This window comes from Ovis canadensis, chromosome 1, assembly GCF_042477335.2.
Source record: "Ovis canadensis isolate MfBH-ARS-UI-01 breed Bighorn chromosome 1, ARS-UI_OviCan_v2, whole genome shotgun sequence".
Taxonomy (NCBI): domain Eukaryota; kingdom Metazoa; phylum Chordata; class Mammalia; order Artiodactyla; family Bovidae; genus Ovis; species Ovis canadensis.
The window spans coordinates 259,054,875-259,075,574 of record NC_091245.1 but is presented as its reverse complement, the minus strand read 5'-3'; the positions used below and the strand labels follow the sequence as shown (position 1 = coordinate 259,075,574).

At 44.6% G+C, this 20,700-nt stretch overlaps 1 protein-coding gene across 2 annotated transcripts in view; it reads left to right on the top strand.

Annotated features, from left to right (window-relative positions):
- The window catches only part of BFSP2 (beaded filament structural protein 2), a 74,551-nt gene extending 58,129 nt beyond the window's left edge, over positions 1–16,422 (top strand). Inside the window, exons 5-7 of one of the 2 annotated variants that reach the window (XM_069565480.1) lie at positions 10,906–11,037; positions 13,672–13,892; positions 16,137–16,422. In XM_069565480.1, coding sequence (XP_069421581.1) covers positions 10,906–11,037; positions 13,672–13,892; positions 16,137–16,140 — 357 coding nt within the window. In that variant the 3' untranslated portion in view covers positions 16,141–16,422. The remainder of the gene's footprint in view (positions 1–10,905; positions 11,038–13,671; positions 13,893–16,136) is intronic. The other variant, XM_069565490.1, reaches the window with a different exon arrangement.
- Positions 16,423–20,700: the final 4,278 nt, after the last annotated feature.

Sequence of the window (20,700 nt, the reverse complement as noted above, 5' to 3'; positions counted from 1 at the left end):
TAGAGTGTTTTAAAGTCTGGCCCTTTCTTTTCTGTTTGATGTGGTTACCCAACTCAGAATATCTGGGTATACCTTGAGAACCTCCAACAGCATGCCACACCACCCTCCAGACCACCTGGTTAGCCATGGAACACACTACCCGGTCTGCAACTAGCAGACCTTAAAAAGACCACCTTGGGAAATCCAGCAGGGTCACTATTATTAGCCTATTTCCTAGATTCATGTGCTGAGCTATTTCCACTCTGTAGAGTAACAAAGAAAACAGAGAGTCCTGAGTGCAAGTATGCTCTACCCAGACCTTGGCTAGGTTAAGATCTTACAGTGCTCTTCTTTCTAAAACTTTTGCAGAACTTATGGGCGCATTGAAGTCATCTGTCTGTTATTGTTAGAAGACTATTAATAGAATTCAAAAATTAAACCAATAACCATGTGAGGCCATTTGTGCTGGCTAGACCTCTGACATCCTTTCTGTTCATTCAAACAGCCTCAAAAGTAGGAACTATTGTTATTCCCACTTCACAGAGGGGTTTTCTGCAACCAGGAAGGAAGAAAGGAAAGCAAGCAGAAAGGGAGAAAAGGCGGAGAAAGAGCTGGGAGCTTCTAGTTTCCCTGCAACCAGGCTGTTTCTACTAAGTTTTTCTTTCACAGGTGCAAACACATCAAGCATGATATCATCAACAGGAAAATGATGTTCTGGGTAGCCAAAAAGACACTTTCAGGAATGTAGTCCTAAATGTCTGTTACAGTCTTTTTGTGGGCTTTCCCTGTGGCGCAGTGCTAAAGAACCCACCTGCAATGCAGGAGACGGGGGTTTGGTCCCTGGGTCAGGAAGGTCCCCTGGAGGAGGGCATGGCAATCCACTCCAGTATTCTTGCCTGGAGCATCCCATGAACAGAGGAACCTGGAAGGCTACAGTCCATAGTATCACAAAGAGTCGGACACAACTGAAGAGATTTGGCACACACCCATGCATAGCCTTTTATGTCAGTGTCAGTCCATCATGGTATATATAATCCCATGTTTCTTCCACCTGATGTTTTCCTTACAGTGTGCGGCCCTCCTGGAAATGGGGCCACTCTGCAGACTAAGGGCTCCCAAAGTTTCTAAGTCAGGCTGCTTAGGGATTGAAAGGTTGACCTTAACCACTTCGGTTTGCCCCTGATGGAACTGGAGGCCCGCCTCCCAATTCCTAGAAGTTGCATCTCTGTCCCTTCTTCACTGCAGCTGGGTGACGTGCACCATAGCCAAAAGCTTGTTTAATGTGGGCAGGTGCGGCGCTCTGAGGAATCTCTCAGGGGCAGGGACTCCACAGCAAATAGATTGCCCCCATGCCTCCTGCCCTGACAGGAGGCCACACTTGCCTCAGATCAGTTTAAGACATTTGTGGTCAGAAACTTTGTCTATGCTGTAACCATCATGCCTCAAATAGTCAGGATGACAGATTGTGGAGACGGTTAAGAATGAAGAGAGGTGAACAGATGGAGATGAATTGTGAGGTTTCTGGTTGTTGCTGACTTGGAGCGGGAGAAGACACTGAGACGGACTGGAGTGGTGCCCTCTGATGACCGTGTCCGTGGGCAGGCGTGGGGAGGGGCTGCTCTGTAACGTGTGCAGCAGTCCAGCGAGGCGGCTCAGTCGTGGTTATTGAGCACCCGAAATGTGCCTGGCGCGACTGCGAACCTGAACTCTTGATTTATTTTTTATGGCTTCTTACATAAATCACTGTGTGTTGGCTAGTGGCTACCATACTGGACAGCATGGATCTAGATCTTCCCATGAGCAGCTAGAAGCTCTGGATAACATGGCACCATGTCATCTGCATTCACAAACAGCAGCTTGCCCTGTGGGGTAGATATTTTATACAGGCTGCCGTGTCTGTGCCTTTTCTTTGCTTGCTTTTACCTGGAAGAGTCAGTATTTTCTAGGGTATATGAACTTGGGTTAAATGCATTGCTGGCACTCAACTGTAAGATGGGAAATTAGAAGCTCCATATGGTCCTGCCATGATAGTCAACTGGAGGAGTTCCTTTGGGGGAGCAGACTCCGAGAGTATCTGTAATCTGGGGGTCCCTGTGTGCTGATGAGTTGGCTATCATCTCAATGGCTTTTCCGTGAAATAAGTCCTCACAGCAAGCACTGAAGAGGAATCATGTAGCATTTCTAAACCTCATAAAAACACCACAGAGTCAGCTTTGAAAAGAGCCCCAGCTTACTTTTATTTCTTATTTTATTTATTCATTTTAATATCTAATACCTTCACTTGGTTCAAAATTCAAAATGTACAAAATAATAAACAGTTAAAAATGTCACCTCACCCATGTCCCAGGCACCCAGTCTTTGTTGCTGGGTCAATAAATGTCACCCTTTTCCTATGTGCCCTTTCAGAGACATTTTATGCGTATACAAGAAAATATGTACATATTTTCCCTCTTTTTACACAAATAGTATTATTTGGAACACACTGCTTCTTAGCTGCACAATATTGTACCACAGAGGGCAACAGAGCTAAATCTGGCCCACAAGCAATATCTGACCTGCTGCCTGTTTTTCCGCAAATAAAGTTTTATTGGAATGTAGCCATGCTCATCATTTACATATTGTCTACAGCTGTATTTTATTATACCAGCAAAGTTGCATAGTTGCAACAGAGACCATATGGTCTGCCAAGCCTAAAACATTTACTATCTGGCCCTTTACAGAAAAGTTGCCAACCTTTGTTCCAGCTAATGTGTATCCCAGGGTTTATTTAACCTGCACCTTGTTGATGAATGGTGGCTTCCAATCTTTCCTATAATATTATAAATGATTAGTCACTAACTTTGTATGTCCCTCCTTTCCCAATATAAAAATGTATCTGTTGGATAAATTTATAGACATGGAATTGCTGGAGCAAAAATTATGTGCAATCAGTAATTTTGATAAACATTGCCAAATTACCTTCCGTAAAGGTTGTAACAATTCTCATTAGAAATGTTTGAGAATATATATTCCCTGCATCCTCATCAAGACTGAGTTCTCACACTGTGATCTCTTTGTGATCTTTGCCAATATTACAGGTAAAAATGGTTTTTCAGCATACTTTTATTTTGCCTTTGCCATATTATGAGGAAGTTGGAACATCATGGCTGAATTTCATCCATATTTGCTTTTGTGTATTCTATCAGATCATATCTTGTGCCCATTTTTATTAGGTTTTGGACCCTATTAGTGGTTTATAGTGGCTGTTTGTACATTAGAGAAATAATTAATTCTCTCTTCATGATATAAGTTGCAAATATCTTCCTAGCTTGTCACTTGTCACTTGTCTTTTTTTGTTGTTTGTTTTAGCCACACTGCATGGCTTGCAGAATCCTAGTTTCCTGACCAGGGAATAAACCAAACCTTGGCAGTGGAAGCACAGAGTCCTAACCACTGGACCACCAGGGACCTCCCTGTCACTGGTCTTTTTACTTACTTTATGGTGGTTCCAGCTAGCTTTCAAAAGTCGTTGTTAGCCTGTAAGGAAGTGTTATATAGGAGCCAGGGGCTAGAATTTGGTTCCTGTAGCTGTGTGCTGTGGTGGTATGACCCAGCTGCTGCAGCTGGGGGCAGGTGTGGAGACTCAAGAGTAGGAAAGAGGAAGAGGCTGTCTCACCCTCTTCTTTACCTGACCACCCAGCACAATCACAGGTGTTGTCGAGGGCGCGCCCAGGTCCTCTCTTCCTATATTGCATTTTCATCCCCACGACTGGTCAACACCCAGTTGACCATCACGGTATCGCTCGCCATTACAACCTTGTCCTCACACCTTCTACCAAGAAATCTTCACTCGCTCACTCATTCAGATGCCATTTGTCAAGCACAAACCAGGCTCTAGGCCCTGAGCTTGGTACTGTGGACAGAAAGTCCCTGGCTTCAATTCTTGGCCATTTCTGGCACCTGATTCTGCTGATCTCAAAGCTGTCTTGGATATTTCTTAACAGTAGCTCTTTCCCAAAAAAAGCATAGGGATCTTACTTCTAAACCAAGAGATCTGCAAAGACAAGAAAACACAAATCTCTGAGACATTAAGGTAGGGTGGCTTGTATTCAACATTTGGTCTCCTGGCAGGGACAGAACAGAGGTGAGCCTTCTTAGGAATGGGGTGATCTCCATGAACCAGAGCAAAAACGCTGTCATTTCAACTTTTTCAATAATTACTTTAGGAAGAAAAATCTATTTTTCTCATCAGAATACTCCTCCTTCCTGAGCCTCTTCTGCTTCTTTCATCAGCGGGCACGCTTGCACACTACCAAGAAGGCAGGGGTCTGCCAGACCACGTGCTCCCATGGGTTTTCTTTGGCAGCTTCAACTGAGGCTGCGAATTGCTCCTGTACCCTAAAGAGAGCACCTTCAGCAGCCAAACAGCTCTTGTGTAAATTCAAGAAGAGTCTTGGCTCAGCCAAGCCAGGCCAACTCTTCTGCCAGTCTTGATGTTTCACTGAGGGAGACAAGAACTTCTTTTTAATTCCCACTAAGGAGAACCCAAGCCCTCCTGGGTGGCATCCAGCCTTCTCCCTAGTAAATCCTACATCTGGCTGGGGTAGCTGCCTGGCAAAAGCTTTCCTCAGCTAAATAGCATTTATATGACACTTGTGACTATGAAGTGCCTTATAATTATAATAATGACAGCTAGTCCTCCTAATGAAAAGGAGATTTGATTTAATTCCATGGTAGATCTTACTCTACTGCAGTCCCAAACCTGTACCTGGGACACATTGTTGACCTTAAATAAAGGTCACTGGGTGTGTTCTAGGGGTAAAAACCAGTTTAGGTGCCTGGGATGGAAGTTGAGGGGCGAGTACGAAGTTGTTCCTGCACACAAGGTGGTACACCCTAGTGTGAGGTTAGCTGGGGAGCAGGTGGGAGGTAGTGGACAAAAAGACCACTCTTCCGCAAGACAGTGAGCCGAGCCTGGAAAGCAGGAGCTTATTAAGGGTTTACCAAGTGCCAAACAGTGTCCAGAGCACTTGAAAGGCCTGTTCTTGTTTCCTCTTCCTAACCTGAGCTAGCTACTGTGATTTCATCCATTATATAGAGAAGGAAACTGAGGCACAGAGAGGTTAGATAAATTACCCAAGATCACAAAGGTAGGACATGGCAGAGTTAGGATTCAAACCATGTGTTCTAACTATAGAATCAACATTCTTCACTGCTAGGCTGACCCAGACAGATCACGTGGAGTGGGTGGGGAGCTGGGAAGCAGGGAGACCTTGATTCATCCTCTTTTTTAAGGATGAGCACAAGTGACATCATGTGTGAGGTTGGGAGGGCTTTGTCTTGAGGAACCAAAAGGTTATGCCAGGCTTCTGTCAGGATCTTTCCAGGCCACAATTCTGTGCTTTCCCTGTGGATGTGAAAATGAAAGTGTTTGTTGCTCAGTCATGTCCAACTCTTTGAGAGCCCCTTGGAGTGTAGCCCACCGGGCATAAGATTCCTCTGTGGAGCAAGATCAGAAAACCCTGCTTCTCCAAGGAACCCATTGCTTTCCCTTTCTCTATGAAAGTGACCATAATGAGGTCAGTGTAATCCTGTGAGATCTGAGAAGCTTAAGGGCAAGGACGTGAGCAAGGACGTGGGCAGACCGATGCTCTCATAAAGCTGTTCCCCAGCTGCAAAACCCAGAGAGCTTGTGAGACTCCGGAGCCCACGCAGCAACTGCTCAGGGAAAGGCAGACGGCACACGTCCACCCTTGAGTGCTCAGCTTGGACTCATGTTCAGTGCTCAGCTTGGACCCGCGTCACTGTTCTCCATACTGTGCCTCTCTTAAACTCTCACTCTCCCCTCACATCACACAATCACCACTTCCGAGTCACCTTTCCAGTGCCCAGGGTATTTGGAAGAATGGCATCGCTAATCAGCAAAGTGTGGAGATGGATCTTTTCCCCTCCAATTGGATGGCTCTTTACCATCCAATTCTTCATTCTGACTTCCTTGACAGCCTGCTGCTCTTTTTCTCTCACATCCGTCCTTCATGTGCAACACCATGCCAATTTGTAACAGTTAATTTGAAAATTTTTACCATATTTCAAAATGCCAATACACTCTCCTGCCCCAGAAATATTACTGGAGTGTAAACCTGAGTAGCCCAGCTCCTGCACAGCGGAGCCAAGGTTTCAAGCTGGTTGGCAAGCCTCAGGACACACGTCCCAGCAATGGCACTGAACCACAGATCAAGGGCCTCCTTTCCCATGCTCAGGGGCTCGAAACATACACCTGCTGTTTGGTGTATGAGGAGAAATCTGGAGGTGCTGGGTCAACATAAATCTAAAAGCCATTGGTAAATAAAAAATAAAAATAAATAAATAAAATAAAAGCCATTGGAGAAGAACATGTTATACTTTTAGGTGAGTTAAAACAATTGACTGTCCCCACATGAAGGGCAAGTATCATTTGCGGCAAGCTGATTTAAGAAGGTTGTCATTATTGTTCAGTCACCAAGTCGTATCCAACTCTTTGTGACCCCATGGAGTGCAGCACAGCAGGCTTCCCTGTCCTTCACTATTTCCTGGAGTTTGCTCAACCTTGTTTGAGTCAGTGATGCCATCCAACCATCTCATCCTCTGTCACCCCTTCTCTTGAGAATGTTGGAGATGTGATATAAAACAATATCTAAACCCATAGGGATCAAATTAGTTTCTTTTTCTTCCCACCTTAATTTTTAAAATGGTGTAAGAAAGTTTCCATTTCGTGCTAGGACGTCACTAACACTTCTCTTATGTTTATTAATTCTACCTTTCAACAAAGAGAAAAGCAGCTTTGAGATTCAGCAGCTTGGCAAGCAGCATTTGTTAGAATGCAATCAGTGGCTTGTTTTCATTTTATTGACTTTTCAGTTATCTTTTGTCTTTGGCAAGTAATACAGTTTATCAGTTTCTGTAAAAACCTAGAACTTTGCTTCCATGGACCAGGCATCGCATGGAAGTTTTAAATGCACATTCCTGGGATCTGCTCAGGACCTCTTGACTCAGAATCTGAATTTTCACAAGGTCTCCCAGATGATGCGGCCACACATTAATATTTGAGAACTTAACTGCAGATCACGTTTTTAAAGACATTTATTTACAAAGAAAAAGTGAAGTGATTCAAATAAAGACAGTTTGAATAAGTATTTATATATGTGACAAACCATGGGAAACATTTGGGTACAGCATTTTGCTAATAAAACTGAGACATGTGGATTCATCTCTCCAGAGACCAGTGTGTACCACTGAACCACAGACTACATGATCTGAACGCAGTAGAGGGACAGTTCATTCCTTGGCCAGCAGCTTTACCCCAGGCCTGCCACCAAGGAACTGAAATGTGCCTCCATGGGACTGGACTTCCCCTCGTGCCCAGCTGTAACTCATGCTGTGCTGGTGACATTTCCCAACTTCTCTCTGCAGGGATATGTAAACACATGTATTTATGTGCCAGTCATAATCATATTACTACTTCAGTTCAGTCGCTCAGTCGTGTCCAACTCTTTGCAACCCTGTGAATCGCAGCACGCCAGGCCTCCCTGTCCATCACCAACTCCCGGAGTTTATCCAAACCCATGTCCATCGAGTCAGTGATGCCATCCAGCCATCTCATCCTCTGTTATCTCTTTCTCCTCCTGCCCCCAATCCCTCCCAGCATCAGGGTCTTTTCCAGTGAGTCAACTCTTCACATGAGGTGGCCAAAGTATTGGAGTTTCAGCCTCAGCATCAGTCCTTCCAATGAACACCCAGGACTGATCTCCTTTAGGATGGACTGGTTGGATCTCCTTGTAGTCCAAGGGACTCTCAAGAATCTTCTCCAACACCACAATTCAAAAGCATCAATTCTTCAGCGCTCAGCTTTCTTCACAGTCCAACTCTCACATCCATACATGACCACTGGGAAAACCATAGCCTTGACTAGACGGACCTTTGTTGGCAAAGTAATGTCTCTGCTTTTGAATATGCTGTCTAGGTTGGTTGTAACTTTCCTTCCAAGGAGTAAACATCTTTTTAATTTCATGGCTGAAATCACCATCTGCAGAGATTTTGGAGCCCCCAAAAATAAAGTCAGACACTGTTTCCACTGTTTCCCCATCTATATCTCGTGAAGTGATGGGACCAGATGCCATGAATGTTTTCTGAATGTTGAGCTTTAAGCCAACTTTTTCACTCTCCTTTTTCACTTTCATCAAGAGGCTATTTAGTTCCTCTTCACTTTCTGCCATAAGGGTGGTGTCATCTGCATATCTGAGGTTATTGATATTTCTCCCGGCAATCTTGATTCCAGCCTGTGCTTCTTCCAGTCCAGCGTTTCCCATGATGTACTCTGCATATACTACTTAGAGGTAACATAAAAGTTTCTGTTGATGTTTTCTTTATGTTATTTTAGAAATAACAAATTTTAAGATAAAATACTTTGTTTTTCCATTAGAACCTATAACTTCAGTGTGACTTGCTATTTCTTACAAAATCTGCCAGCCATTTTAATAATTCTGTCATCAACTGTAGTGTCACAAAATCAGGAAACTGCTTGATTATTAATATCGAATTAAACAAAAAGTCACTCACATTATAGGAATGAGGACAACTCTGCTGTGAATTTTGGTTGATATTTTTATTGACTTTAATGAGTTCATTCATCAGTGTTATGAGTGACTTCTTTGTGAATCACATAGTAATTTTCAAATACTGGAAGGATAGCCCCTCTAATTTTTGTGACATTATCAATGCAACAGCTATAGACATGACCCACTTTTAAGTTTAATCTGCATTATTAACACTTTCTGCATCCCTTTCTTAAGTCTGCACAATCAACAAAACAATAATTCAACCCCTGATTTGTAGTGTTTGCCAGTTTCCATGGTGTAAGTACTCTCACCATGGCTGATTTCAATCTACAAGCTCAGTCATGTCTGACTCTTTGTGACCCCATGGACTGTACCCCACAAGGCTCCTCTGTACATGGAATTTTCCAGGCAAGTATACTGGATTGAATTGCCATTTCCTCCTCCAGGGAAGCTTCCCAATCTAGGTATCGAACCCACATCTCTTGTGTCTCCTGCATTGGCAGGTAGATTCTTTACCACTGAGCCACCTGGGAAGCCCATTAGTTATCATTAGGCGTATTCAACTATAGTGACTTTTGCAAACTCATTTGTTAGCTACTATTCCTTGTTACATATAGAAAATATACAGAGCCAATATTTGCACACTTTTAAGGTTCTAAAAACCTCCACATGCATAACTGATAGGAGCCTCACAGTGACCCCAGGAGGCAGTGATCATATGCTTATCATTCCCCACCCAACGTCATCTAAGGGTACAGACTGGAACTCAGAGAGGATGAATAATGGGCCAGAGATGCACAGCCATGGGCCCACCAGTCAGAGCTGAGCCCATGGGTTCTGCTGTCCTTCAGCTGCTCCCTGGCATTTAACGGACATTTTAGTTGAGCTCTTAATAGACCTCAAACGGCAAGAATTAGCAGAATTGCTACTGAGATGTGAGCCTTTTGATTTGGGATTTTCTAGCCAGTCAATTAGGTTGGACTATTTGGGCATAATTCTATAAATAAGTATTCATATGTGGTAAAGAGGGGAAACTCAGAAAGCCAGTAACCTAGGAGAGAAAGCAGTTTATTTTCTCCTACATCATTGACCTGGAGACCTTTCATCAGACTGCACTGAAGAAACATGAGGGAGAACTCTGGTGTTTTCCCTTTTCTCCAGCAAAGAGGAGTAGCAGTGACCCGCTCTCTTGAATGTAGGAGGAATCAGAATGTGTCCATCTCGCTCTGGGGAGAAATACAGATCTTCCCCCTGTATTCACAGTGGTGGTCAGATGGATCTTTACAGGAAAACAGCAGCTTTCAGGTCAAGTTGGTTCACCCCTTATAGGACAATTGCAACGCTGGAAGGAATTCAAATTTCCAAAGTTTATCATGGTTACAACGCCTACATTTTTTTTTATAATCCTTCCTGATGACCCCTTAGCACTGGGTTTTTTATTATTAATTAATTTGGGGGGGTGCACTGGGCCTTCTTTGCTGCACACAGGCTTTCTGTAGTTGTGGCAAGTTGCAGCTACTCTTCGTTGCGGTGCACCACCTTATCTTTGCAGGGGCATCTCTTGTTGCTAAGCATGGGCTCTAGGCACACAGACTTCAGTAGCTGCAGCATGTGGACTCAGCAGTTGTGACTTGCAGGCCCTAGAGCACAAGGGCTCCAGTAGTTACGGTGCATAGGCTTGGTTGCTCCCCAACATGTGGAATCTTCCCAGACCAGGAACTGAACCTGTGTCCCCTGCATTGGCAGGCAGATTGTTAATCACTGAGCCACCAGAGAAGTCTGAAATGCCTATGTTTTTGACTCAGCAGTTTACCCCTCAAAGATCCCCCCATGTATGGAAAATGAGGGATTGCGTCATTGTTCATAACAGGCCAAGACTGGAAACAAGCTAAGTGTCAATCAGTGGGAAACTTCCAAAAAATCACAGTACTTCCAAGCAAGGTAATATCATGCAACCCTTAAAAAGAATGTAATTGATCTACATGTGCTGCTATAGAATAGTTTCTAAAAATGTATTAAGTAGCAAAGCAAGGAGGGATGCTCATGTGCATCTGTTTATAAATGAACGAAATAGCTCTGGTAGGAGATATAAGAAACTAGAAACACAATGAAGTAATAAGGGCACAGGAAGAAAAGGTGACTTTCTACTATATATCCTTTAGAAGATCTTTTGTATTTTATTCTATTTGCATGCATTATATGTTCAAATTACTTAAGTGTTGGAATACAAGTTCATGTGAGCACCTATTAAAAAAAAAAAGTGATTTTTAAGTCAAATGGCTGTTTCCAAGAGGGTGAGAGGGAACCACGGCTTCAGGCTGTGGCTCCTCTGCTCACTCCTGGCTCTCCACAGCAACAGGCGGAACTGGCTCGCAGGGCCCAGACCCAGGAAGAGAAGCTGGCTGCAGCCCTCAGGGTGGAGTTGCACAACACTTCCTGCCAAATCCAGAGCCTGCAGGCTGAGACGGAGTCCTTACGAGCTCTGGTGAGTAGGCCAGGAACAGTCCTGGCCTTTTCTGTGTCAAGTTTAACTCTCGACTGTCTAACTGTAGTCGTATGGGTTTCCCATCTCACAGCTCATGAGAGTTTTGAGGCCTGCAAAGAATCATCTGATACTGAATGCCAAGCGTAGTAGGTAGAGTTAGCACCCCAGATCTTACCAGCAAATAATAACCAAATCAGACACTGATCTATATTTATTTCTACTAATCACATTTTGCCACCTGTAGACATACCTAGGATGGGACTCTGACTCAACATTCTCATATCCTGTAAAGTTAGGAAGATTTAAATAAGGTAATATGGTAGCCTCTGCTTAACAGTAGTCGTGATTCAAGATGACGTCTTGAGCAAGAATCTTCCATTTCAGTCACAATAGTCAAAAGAGAGTACAGAAACTTGTTTCAACAAGACTCAGTCCAATTTAGAAAGATATTTGTTTCTTATATGTCATATAAAAAGCCAGATTCTAAATTGTAGGACTACATAATTAGAACTACTAAAAACTGTTAAAGATGCATACCATTTTTTAAAGGTGTTTACTGGTCAGTAAAGCCCTTCAGTTTGCAGGGCTTGGTATATGGGAAGATGAGAAGAAAGTTTCAGTCTAGTGGGGAGATAGGACAGTAAGTGTAACCATAATACAAGTGCTGTTATCTAGGCAACACACACACACACACCTGCTCTGTATCCGGTCCTATCTTATCTCTGGGGTTATAGAGACCGGGTTCCTGCTCTTAAGGAGCTCAGCATCTGATAGAGGAGACATGCCCCTAAGAAGCTCAGCCCACTTCAAGGGCATGTGTGTGCTTGGGAAGCTGTGAAACCCAGAGAAGGGACCCCCTAATCCAGCCTGGTGGTGGCAGGCACAAGAGGTTTCCTAAGAAAGGTGACCCCTGATCTTGGACATGGGGTAAATAGGAGTAGCCAGGTGAGGAGGAGGGGGATACAAGCAGATTTGGGCTTTAGACAGCACACTGTGGCTGCTGTTAGCAGTGGGGTGGTGGTGGTGGGGCACTGTGGTGCAGAGGAGGAGGAACTACAGTCAGAGGAAATGAGCTGGGAGGCCACGGAGGTTCCTCCAGATGAGAGGCGATAAGCATCCATCCAGGGTATTGGTGGCTGGAGCAGAGGGGGCACAAATGGGAAAATGTTTCAGAATATACAAGAGGCAGGTCTCTGATAATTGAATTTGGGAGGGAAGCAGGGTCAGGGGCATATCTTTCCCTGGTTTCTAGCTCCTGTTGAGTTCACCAGCTGGAGCACAGGAAAGGAGGGGCCAGCAGGTTTGGAAGGAAGCCAATGGCTTCATTTTGAACACCTTGATTTGAGGTGCCCACAACCTGTGTATATTTCTAGGAAGAACCTCAGTAGCAAGTCTGCATGGGTGGGGAGACATCTGTGCTGGACACATCAACACAGGAGTGACCAAGTCGTGAGTCTGGTAGAGACCAACCGGTGCGGCTCAGCTCAGAGAGAGACGGGCTAAGGGTAGGGCGGAGCGGCCACTGGGAAAGAACTAGCACAGTGTGCTACCCAAACACTAAGGAAAGACACGCCGAGGGTATAGAGACCAGAGACACTATTTCTGACTGTGGAATGTGGGAAGCGTGCAGGAGGAGACAGCCTCCCAGCAGGACAGTAAGTAGGGGTTCACAGAGGAAGGAAGGGGCCCAGAGCGTGAGCAGTCAGGAGCAAAAGGGCTTGGAGGCAGTTCAGAGAGAAGACTGCAAAATTTCTTTGAAGAAACACCTACAGACTGCCTCCTCTGTGTGTGTGTGTGTGTGTGTGTGTGTGTATTTCTCTCTCCTTTCGTGTGTGTGTATATTTCTCTCTCCTTTCGTGTGTGTGTATTTCTCTCTCCTTTCGTGTGTGTGTATTTCTCTCTCCTTTCGTGTGTGTGTGTGTATTTCTCTCTCCTTTCGTGTGTGTGTGTATTTCTCTCTCCTTTCGTGTGTGTGTGTGTATTTCTCTCTCCTTTCGTGTGTGTGTGTATTTCTCTCTCCTTTCGTGTGTGTGTGTGTGTATTTCTCTCTCCTTTCGTGTGTGTGTGTGTGTATTTCTCTCTCCTTTCGTGTGTGTGTGTATTTCTCTCTCCTTTTGTGTGTGTGTGTTTCTCTCTCCTTTCGTGTGTGTGTGTGTATTTCTCTCTCCTTTCGTGTGTGTGTGTATTTCTCTCTCCTTTCGTGTGTGTGTGTGTGTATTTCTCTCTCCTTTCGTGTGTGTGTGTATTTCTCTCTCCTTTCGTGTGTGTGTGTATTTCTCTCTCCTTTTGTGTGTGTGTGTGTGTGTATTTCTCTCTCCTTTTGTGTGTGTGTATTTCTCATTTCTTTCTCCTAGGCCCTCCCTTCTGGTCTTCCTCCCCTCTTTTTCTTCCTCCTCTCCCTCTCCACCTCCACCCCCATAGGAAGGATCAGTGAATTAGACTAAACAAGACTCTGGCCTCCCCCAGGAGGATTCATTACTTCCCCAATGAGCTACCTCCTTCGGTCAAGGTAATCGTCCTGGGAGAAACGGACAGACCAGGCCAAGGCCAGCCCCTCCCACTGCTCTGCCCACTTCCCTCTTCCCAGGGCCTGTCCATCGGCCTCAGGCTTGGCCTGCGTTCCCTCTCTTGTAGAAGCGAGGCCTGGAGAACACCCTGCATGACGCCAAGCACTGGCATGACATCGAGCTGCAGAACCTGGGAGCGGTGGTCAGCAGGCTGGAGGCGGAGCTCAGAGAGATGCGCGCGGAGGCGGAGCAGCAGCTGCAGGCCCGGGAGCACCTGCTGTCGCACAAATGCCAGCTGCAGCGGGACGTGGCATCCTACCACGCGCTGCTGGACCGCGAGGAGAGCAGGTGCGTCTCTGCTCAGCTTTGTTAGGAGAGGGGTAGGTACTCATAGGTTTCGATTAAACATTTTCTCAAATACTATTGAAGTAAGTAATGTAAAAAGGAGAAACCACCTCCCAGCACACCCCCTCAACTCCCACAGCCTGACTGTCCTCCCAGGATTTTTCCATTCATATGTACATAGTTTTTGTCTTCCCTGGTGGCTCAGTGGTAAAGAATCCACCTGCCAAGGAGGAGACAAGTGTTGGATCCCTGGTTGGGCAAGATCTCCTGGAGAAGGAAATGGCAACCAACTCCAGAATTCTTGCCTGGAAAATCCCATGGACAGAGGAGACTGGGGGTACAGTCCATGGGTTTGCAAAGAGTCAGACACAACTTAGCAACTAAACAACAACACAATATATAGATGAATATATAGTATATACTTATGTGTGTATAAATATATGTGTGGATGTCAGTATATATTCATGTATACAGACATATAGACACACACCTATAGACACACCTATATGGTTCACACTTAACTCATGCTACATGGTAGCTGTTAGCAATGCTTTCTGCTGCATGTTGCTGCTGCTGCTGCTAAGTCACTTCAGTCGTGTCTGACTCTGTGTGACCCCACAGACGGCAGCCCACCAGTCTCCCCCATACCTGGGATTCTCCAGGCAAGAACACTGGAGTGGGTTGCCATTTCCTTTTCCAATGCTTGAAAGTGAAAAGTGAAAGTGAAGTCGTTCAGTCATGTCTGACTTGTAGCGACCCCATGGACTGCAGCCCACCAGGCTCCTCCATCGATGGGATTTTCCAGGAAAGGGTACTGGAGTGGGGTGCCATTGTATGTAGTAAGTCCTTATTAATGAAGCTATAAACCAACACTCCTGAAACATGCCAAGCCTGGGCATCTTTTTAAAAATGCAAATTCTGCTTCTGTAAGTCTGAGACAGGACCTGAGACTCTGCATTTCTGACAAAACTCTCAGGTGATGCCTGTACTGCTGGTCCACAGACCACACTTTGAGCAGCAAGGGCATAAACCATGTTTACCTGAAAGTTTCAGAAATGAGGTAGGCTAGGCTGCTCATGCGGAGAAGGCAATGGCAACCCATAAAAGACTTTCTCTTTTATCTCATTAACCAGAGTCTGCTCACATGATTAGACCTACCTGCAAGGGAAGCTGGGAAAGCAACTATTTAGCTTTTCCAGCCTCCATAGTGGACAGAGGTGAGAGGTTGGGAATGACATGTGTACGTCAATGTACATATATGTGTGTATGTGGTATATATACATTTATGTGTCTATGTGGTACATATACATATATAACACACATATATTCATATGTGTGGTATATATACGTATACACCATGCACGTATATATGCGTCTAGCAGTACTTTTTGAATGGGTAAGGACACCCTGAAGCATAGGCATGAGGCTTGGGGCTCAGCTTCCTTGCCAATTCCTTAAGGAAATTCAAGCCTTTCTTTCATCATAATTCTGTATCTTCATGCCCTCCAAGGTCCATTCTATGGCACACATTGAATGAGAAATAGAATAGCAGGGCTAAGAGACGACTTGTTGATTATGTAGTACAATGGCTCATGATTCCAGAGAGAATAAGAAGTCCAGAGCAGAAAAAGATTTTCCCATGGTCCCACGGGGTGGCAGAGCTGGATCCCAGGTGTCCTGGCTCTCACTGTGGTCTGTGCCATCCCCTTCTTAGAAGGTGAGAAGGCCAGGAAGCAACCTAACACTCACTCCTTTCAAACGAAAAACATGGCATCCAGCTCCTGTTTCCATCTGTCTTTTTATTGGATTGATTTCTGTTGATTATAAACGCTAGATGTTTGTAACAACGCTAATTTTTTCAGGTGCATATGAATAACTGAAACACAAAAGTAACAAGATAGGTTAAATTTACTTCAAGAACTCCATCCAGTGAGTGCCTGCTATGTGCCAGCACAGTCTTAAGCTCTACGTTATCTTCATTTCCCCTCAGAACTCTGCCAGAACCACATCATTATCCCCATTTTACAGACAGGAAACAAAATCAAAGACAGCTTAAGTCATTTACCCAAGGTCACACAGCTAATAACCGTGGAGGTAGGAGTTGAAACTCAAACTCTCTTGTTCCAAAGGCCAAATTCTTTCTGTGAAACATCTACCTTCCCTATAATCCTATTGTGATGTCTTTACTAATTTTCATCATCCATGGCTTTTCTCACTCATGTGTTTTTGGGGTTTTGTTTGTTTCAGCTAATGGAGAAATACCCATTTTTCATGAAGAAAATGCTGGCTTCCTCACCAAGTGACCAATGAAGTTCCCTGAGGAATTCCCCCCCCCCCACCCCCTTACACCCCCAACCCCCATCTCCCCTCACCCTTCCCACTGCCCACCCCAAGCTGGATTTCCTGGTTGGTTCAGCTTGAGCTGAAAAGCTTCCTGGAAGAGGAGAGGGTCCTGCTGCCTTAATTCAAGTAGTCTGTAGCTCGAGCAACCTCCCTTGCCCCTCTCAAATAAATGCTTTGTGTGTGGCTTCCAGTCTGCCCACCTTGTTCAACCCACTATCAGATAGAGATGGATATCACTTTACCTACCTGGCCTTCCCTCATGGGGCCATTCTTAAAGGCTTCTAGAAGGGTCCTGGAGCATGATGCCATCTTCCTCATTATTCAAGGGTCAGCTGCTCATGGGTTTATCAACATAAATGTGCTTCTGGGGTGAGAGTTGTGCTCAGCATACCAGATTGCCACCATTGGGGGGAAAAAACAATATTCTTGCTAGAGGGGGTCAGCATGTAGCGTGATCACAGAGCATTCAGGTGTCTTAAGTGTGCTCTGCATGAATTGTTATACGCAGACACCCACATTTCACTGCTGTTGGCAGAGCACCTCTCTCAATCAGTTTAAAGGGAACTTCAGTTTAAATCTGTGGGAGACGAATTAGGTTGTGATTGTGGCTGCCTACACTTGCAGCCTCAGAACATTCTTCCAGGGTCCTTCCCCAGCCCTCTCAGGGCTCAGGCCAGCCAAATATAGTTCATGAATCTGCTGCCTACCCATTCGAGACGCCCCTGCCTTCTGATTAAAACTGAAACCACCACCTGTGTCCTAGCACAGGCTCTCAGTGCCTCCAAAACCACACACACACACAGCCCAGACTTAATTTCTTAATTCCTCCCCCAAGCTTCTATCAGCACACCTGTCACACAGAATTACAGACCAAAGTTAAAAAATGATCCAAGCTGAGTCTCTGTCCTCACATAAGCAGCTAATCCAGACAGGGCAGTGTGTCCAACATGGGCACATTTGAAGACCCCCTCCTTCAGTTCCTGGGCTTCCAAATAGCCAAGGTCAACATAAACAAATGGAATCTTATTTACCTTTAAGAAAGTTAGAAAGAGAAGTGAGATAAGACATGGGGGATCGCCTGGTTGAAATCACTCCAACTGGTTTCCCTTTTGGCTCCCAGGATCAAAGGAATTGTATTACTAAGTCAGGTGGGCAGGACAGCTATTTAGTTTGCATGGCATATTTGCATGATTCCCTTTATTGTCTGAAGCACAGAAATAGTCAAGACACCACCTACAGCTGCATTTCAGAAAGCACCAATCCCCTGCATAGCTGCACACCCAGGGGTGCCCGTGACTGAAGCCACGGGTACCAGGGCCTCCCCAGAAGAGTGTGCAGCCAACTTTATAGAATGCCCGTTCACTGGGCTCTGCTTTTCTTTTTTACTTATTATGGTGAATTTTTGTTCCCCAGCCATGATCTAAATCCCTAACTTAAACACAGCTGGAGAGCCTCAGAAGGCCGGCCATCAGAATGAGGTACTTCTGGATCTGAATGGCTGCGCATTTCCCAGAACCTGGAAGCGAGGGGAGAGTGGATTTGTACACCCTCCTGAGCTTCCAGCAGACAGCACACTGTGCCGGCTGCACACACTCAGTCTCCTCATCTCTGTAGTCTCAAAGAGCAGCTGCCGTAAATCATTAAGTTAATCATCCTTTGGCAAGGCGAGCCCAGCAGACTGGTGCTTCCAGTTCTCAGCACGGTTTCTTGCTGTCTCTAATGAGGCTTCATTAACAGGTAAGAAAAGGCACTGTTGGCCTTGCTGAAGCCTCCTGTAATTCAGGCTTCCTCTCACAGCATCCGGTACAATTACACTCTGGCAGCAATTCACTGACAGGTGGCAGGGAGGCTGTTGCTTGTGTTGGCCTCAAGGATGGAGCACTTGTTCTGGGGCAAAGGAGAGAAGGGCTTTCGACAGACTCCTCCGGAAGCGCAGATGAGCTCTATTTCCAGATCAGGTTACTCCACTGACCTCTGGCCTGGTGCCTGGGGCACAAAACTCCCACTGAGATTGTTAGACTATCTATTGGATTTCAGACCAAGGTAAGTCTCCCTTTCATTATCATGTATCACACTTCTAAACATCTGCTGGTACCCAGACATTTTGTTGGACTTTGAGGATCCCAATAAAAAGAAGACACAGTTTCTGCCCTGTTGGGTTTACAATCTCACTGGGGAGTTCATATGGGCACATAAAAGGGGAAACAAAGCAAAAGCAGGCAGAGCAGCACATTGCAATTTGCACAACCCCTTTAACAGAGCTGTTTATCATAGAAAACGTGAACACAGACACTCAGATCTGACCTCTGTTGGTTTCAGTAAGATGATTCAGCAGGAATCACGAAACACCATGCTGGTCTCTGATTATCTCCATATAGCACACAAATATTTTTTCCAGATTTATTGAGATAAAACTGATGTGCAACACCATGTAAGTTTAAAGTATATAGCGTAATGATTTGATATATTGTGAATGATTACCACAATAAGTTAACATCCATTATCTTTATATCAGTTCAGTTCAGTCACTCAGTCATTTGGCAACCCCATGGATTGCTGCACGCCAGGCCTCCCTGTGCATCACCAACTCCAGTAATTTATTCAAACTCATGTCCATCCAGTCGGTAATGCCATCCAACCATCTCATCCTTGTTGCCTCCTTCTCCTCCTGCCTTCAATCTTTCCCAGCATCAGAGTCTTTTTCAGTGAGTCAGCTCTTCGCATCAGGTGGCCAAAGTATTGGAGTTTCAGCTTCAGCATCAGTTTTTCCAATAAATAAACAGGACTGATTTCCTTTAGTATGGACTGGTTGGATCTCTTTGCAGTCTAAGGGACTTTTAAGAGTCTCCTCCAATACCACAGTTCAAAAGCATCAATTCTTCAGCACTCAGCTTTCTTCATAGTCCAACTCTTCCAAGGAGCAAACATCTTTTAATTTCATGGCTGCAGTCACCACCTGCAGTGATTTTGGAGCCTCCCCCCACCCCACCCCCCGCCCTCCAAAAAAAAAATCTATCACTGTTTCCATTGTTTCCTCATCTATTTGCCATGAAGTAATGGGACCAGATGCCATGATCTTTGTTCTCTGAATGTTGAGTTTTAAGCCAATTTTTTCACTCTCCTCTTTCACTTTCATCAAGAAGCTCTTTAGTTCTTCTTCACTTTCTGCCATAAGGATGGTGTCATCTGTATATCTGAGATTATTGATACTTCTCCTGGCAATCTTGATTCCAGCTTGTGCTTCATCCAGCCCAGCATTTTGCACGATATACTCTGCATATAAGTTAAATAAGCAGGATGTCAATATACAGCCTTGACGTACTCCTTTCCTGATTTGGAACCAGTCTGTTGTTCCATGTCCGGTTCTAACTGTTGCTTCCTGACCTGCATACAGATTTCTCAGGAGGCAGGTAATGTGGTCTGGTATTCCTATCTCTTGAAGAATTTTCCACAGTTTGTTGTGATCCACACAAAGACTTTGGCATAGTCAATTAAACAGAAGTAGATGTTTATCTGGAACTCTCTTGCTTTTTCAATGATCCAGCAGATGTTGCCAATTTGATCTCTGGTTCCTGTGGTTCCTCTGGTTCCTAAATCCAGCTTGAACATCTGGAAGTTCCCGGTTCACGTACTGTTGAAGCCTCGCTTGGAGAATTTTGAGCATTACTTTGCTAATGTGTGAGATGAGTGCAATTGTGTGGTAGTTTAAACATTCTTTGGCATTGCCTTTCTTTGGGATTGGAATGAAAACTGAGCTTTTCCAGTTCTGTGGCTAGAAAAAAGATCTTCATGACTCATAACTATATGATCACTGGCCTAGAGCCAGGCATCCTGCAACGTGAAGTCAAGTGAGCCTTAGGAAGCGTCACTCCGAACAAAGCTAGTGGAGATGATGGAATTCCTGTTGAGCTATTTCAAATCCTAAAAGATGATGCTGTGAATGTGCTGCACTCAATATGCCAGCAAATTTGGAAAACTCAGCAGTGACCCCAGGACTGGAAATGGTCAGTTTCCTTCATTGTAATTTGGGTATTAACCTCTTAGTAGATGTATAGTTTACAAATATGCTTTCCCCATCCATAGGTTGTTTTTTGTTGGCTTTTGTTCATTTGTTTCTGCTGGGCAGAAGCTTTCTAGTCTGATGTCATCTTACTTGTTTACTTTTTATTTTGTTGCTTGTGCTTTAGGTGTCATATCCAAAAAGTCGTTTGTCAAGACCCATGTCAAAGAGCCTTTTTTCCTATGTTTTCTTCAAGGAATTGGATGAGTTCTCATCTTACATTTAGGTCTTTAATCCATTTTGAGTTAATTTTTGTGAGTAGTATAAGATAAGGGGTCAAGTTTCATTCTTTATGTGATATCCAATTTTCTCAGTTATTGAAGAGACTGTGTTCTCTTCATGGAATATTCTTGACTCCCTTGTCAAATATTAGTTGACCATATATGCCTGAGTTTATTTCTGGGCTCT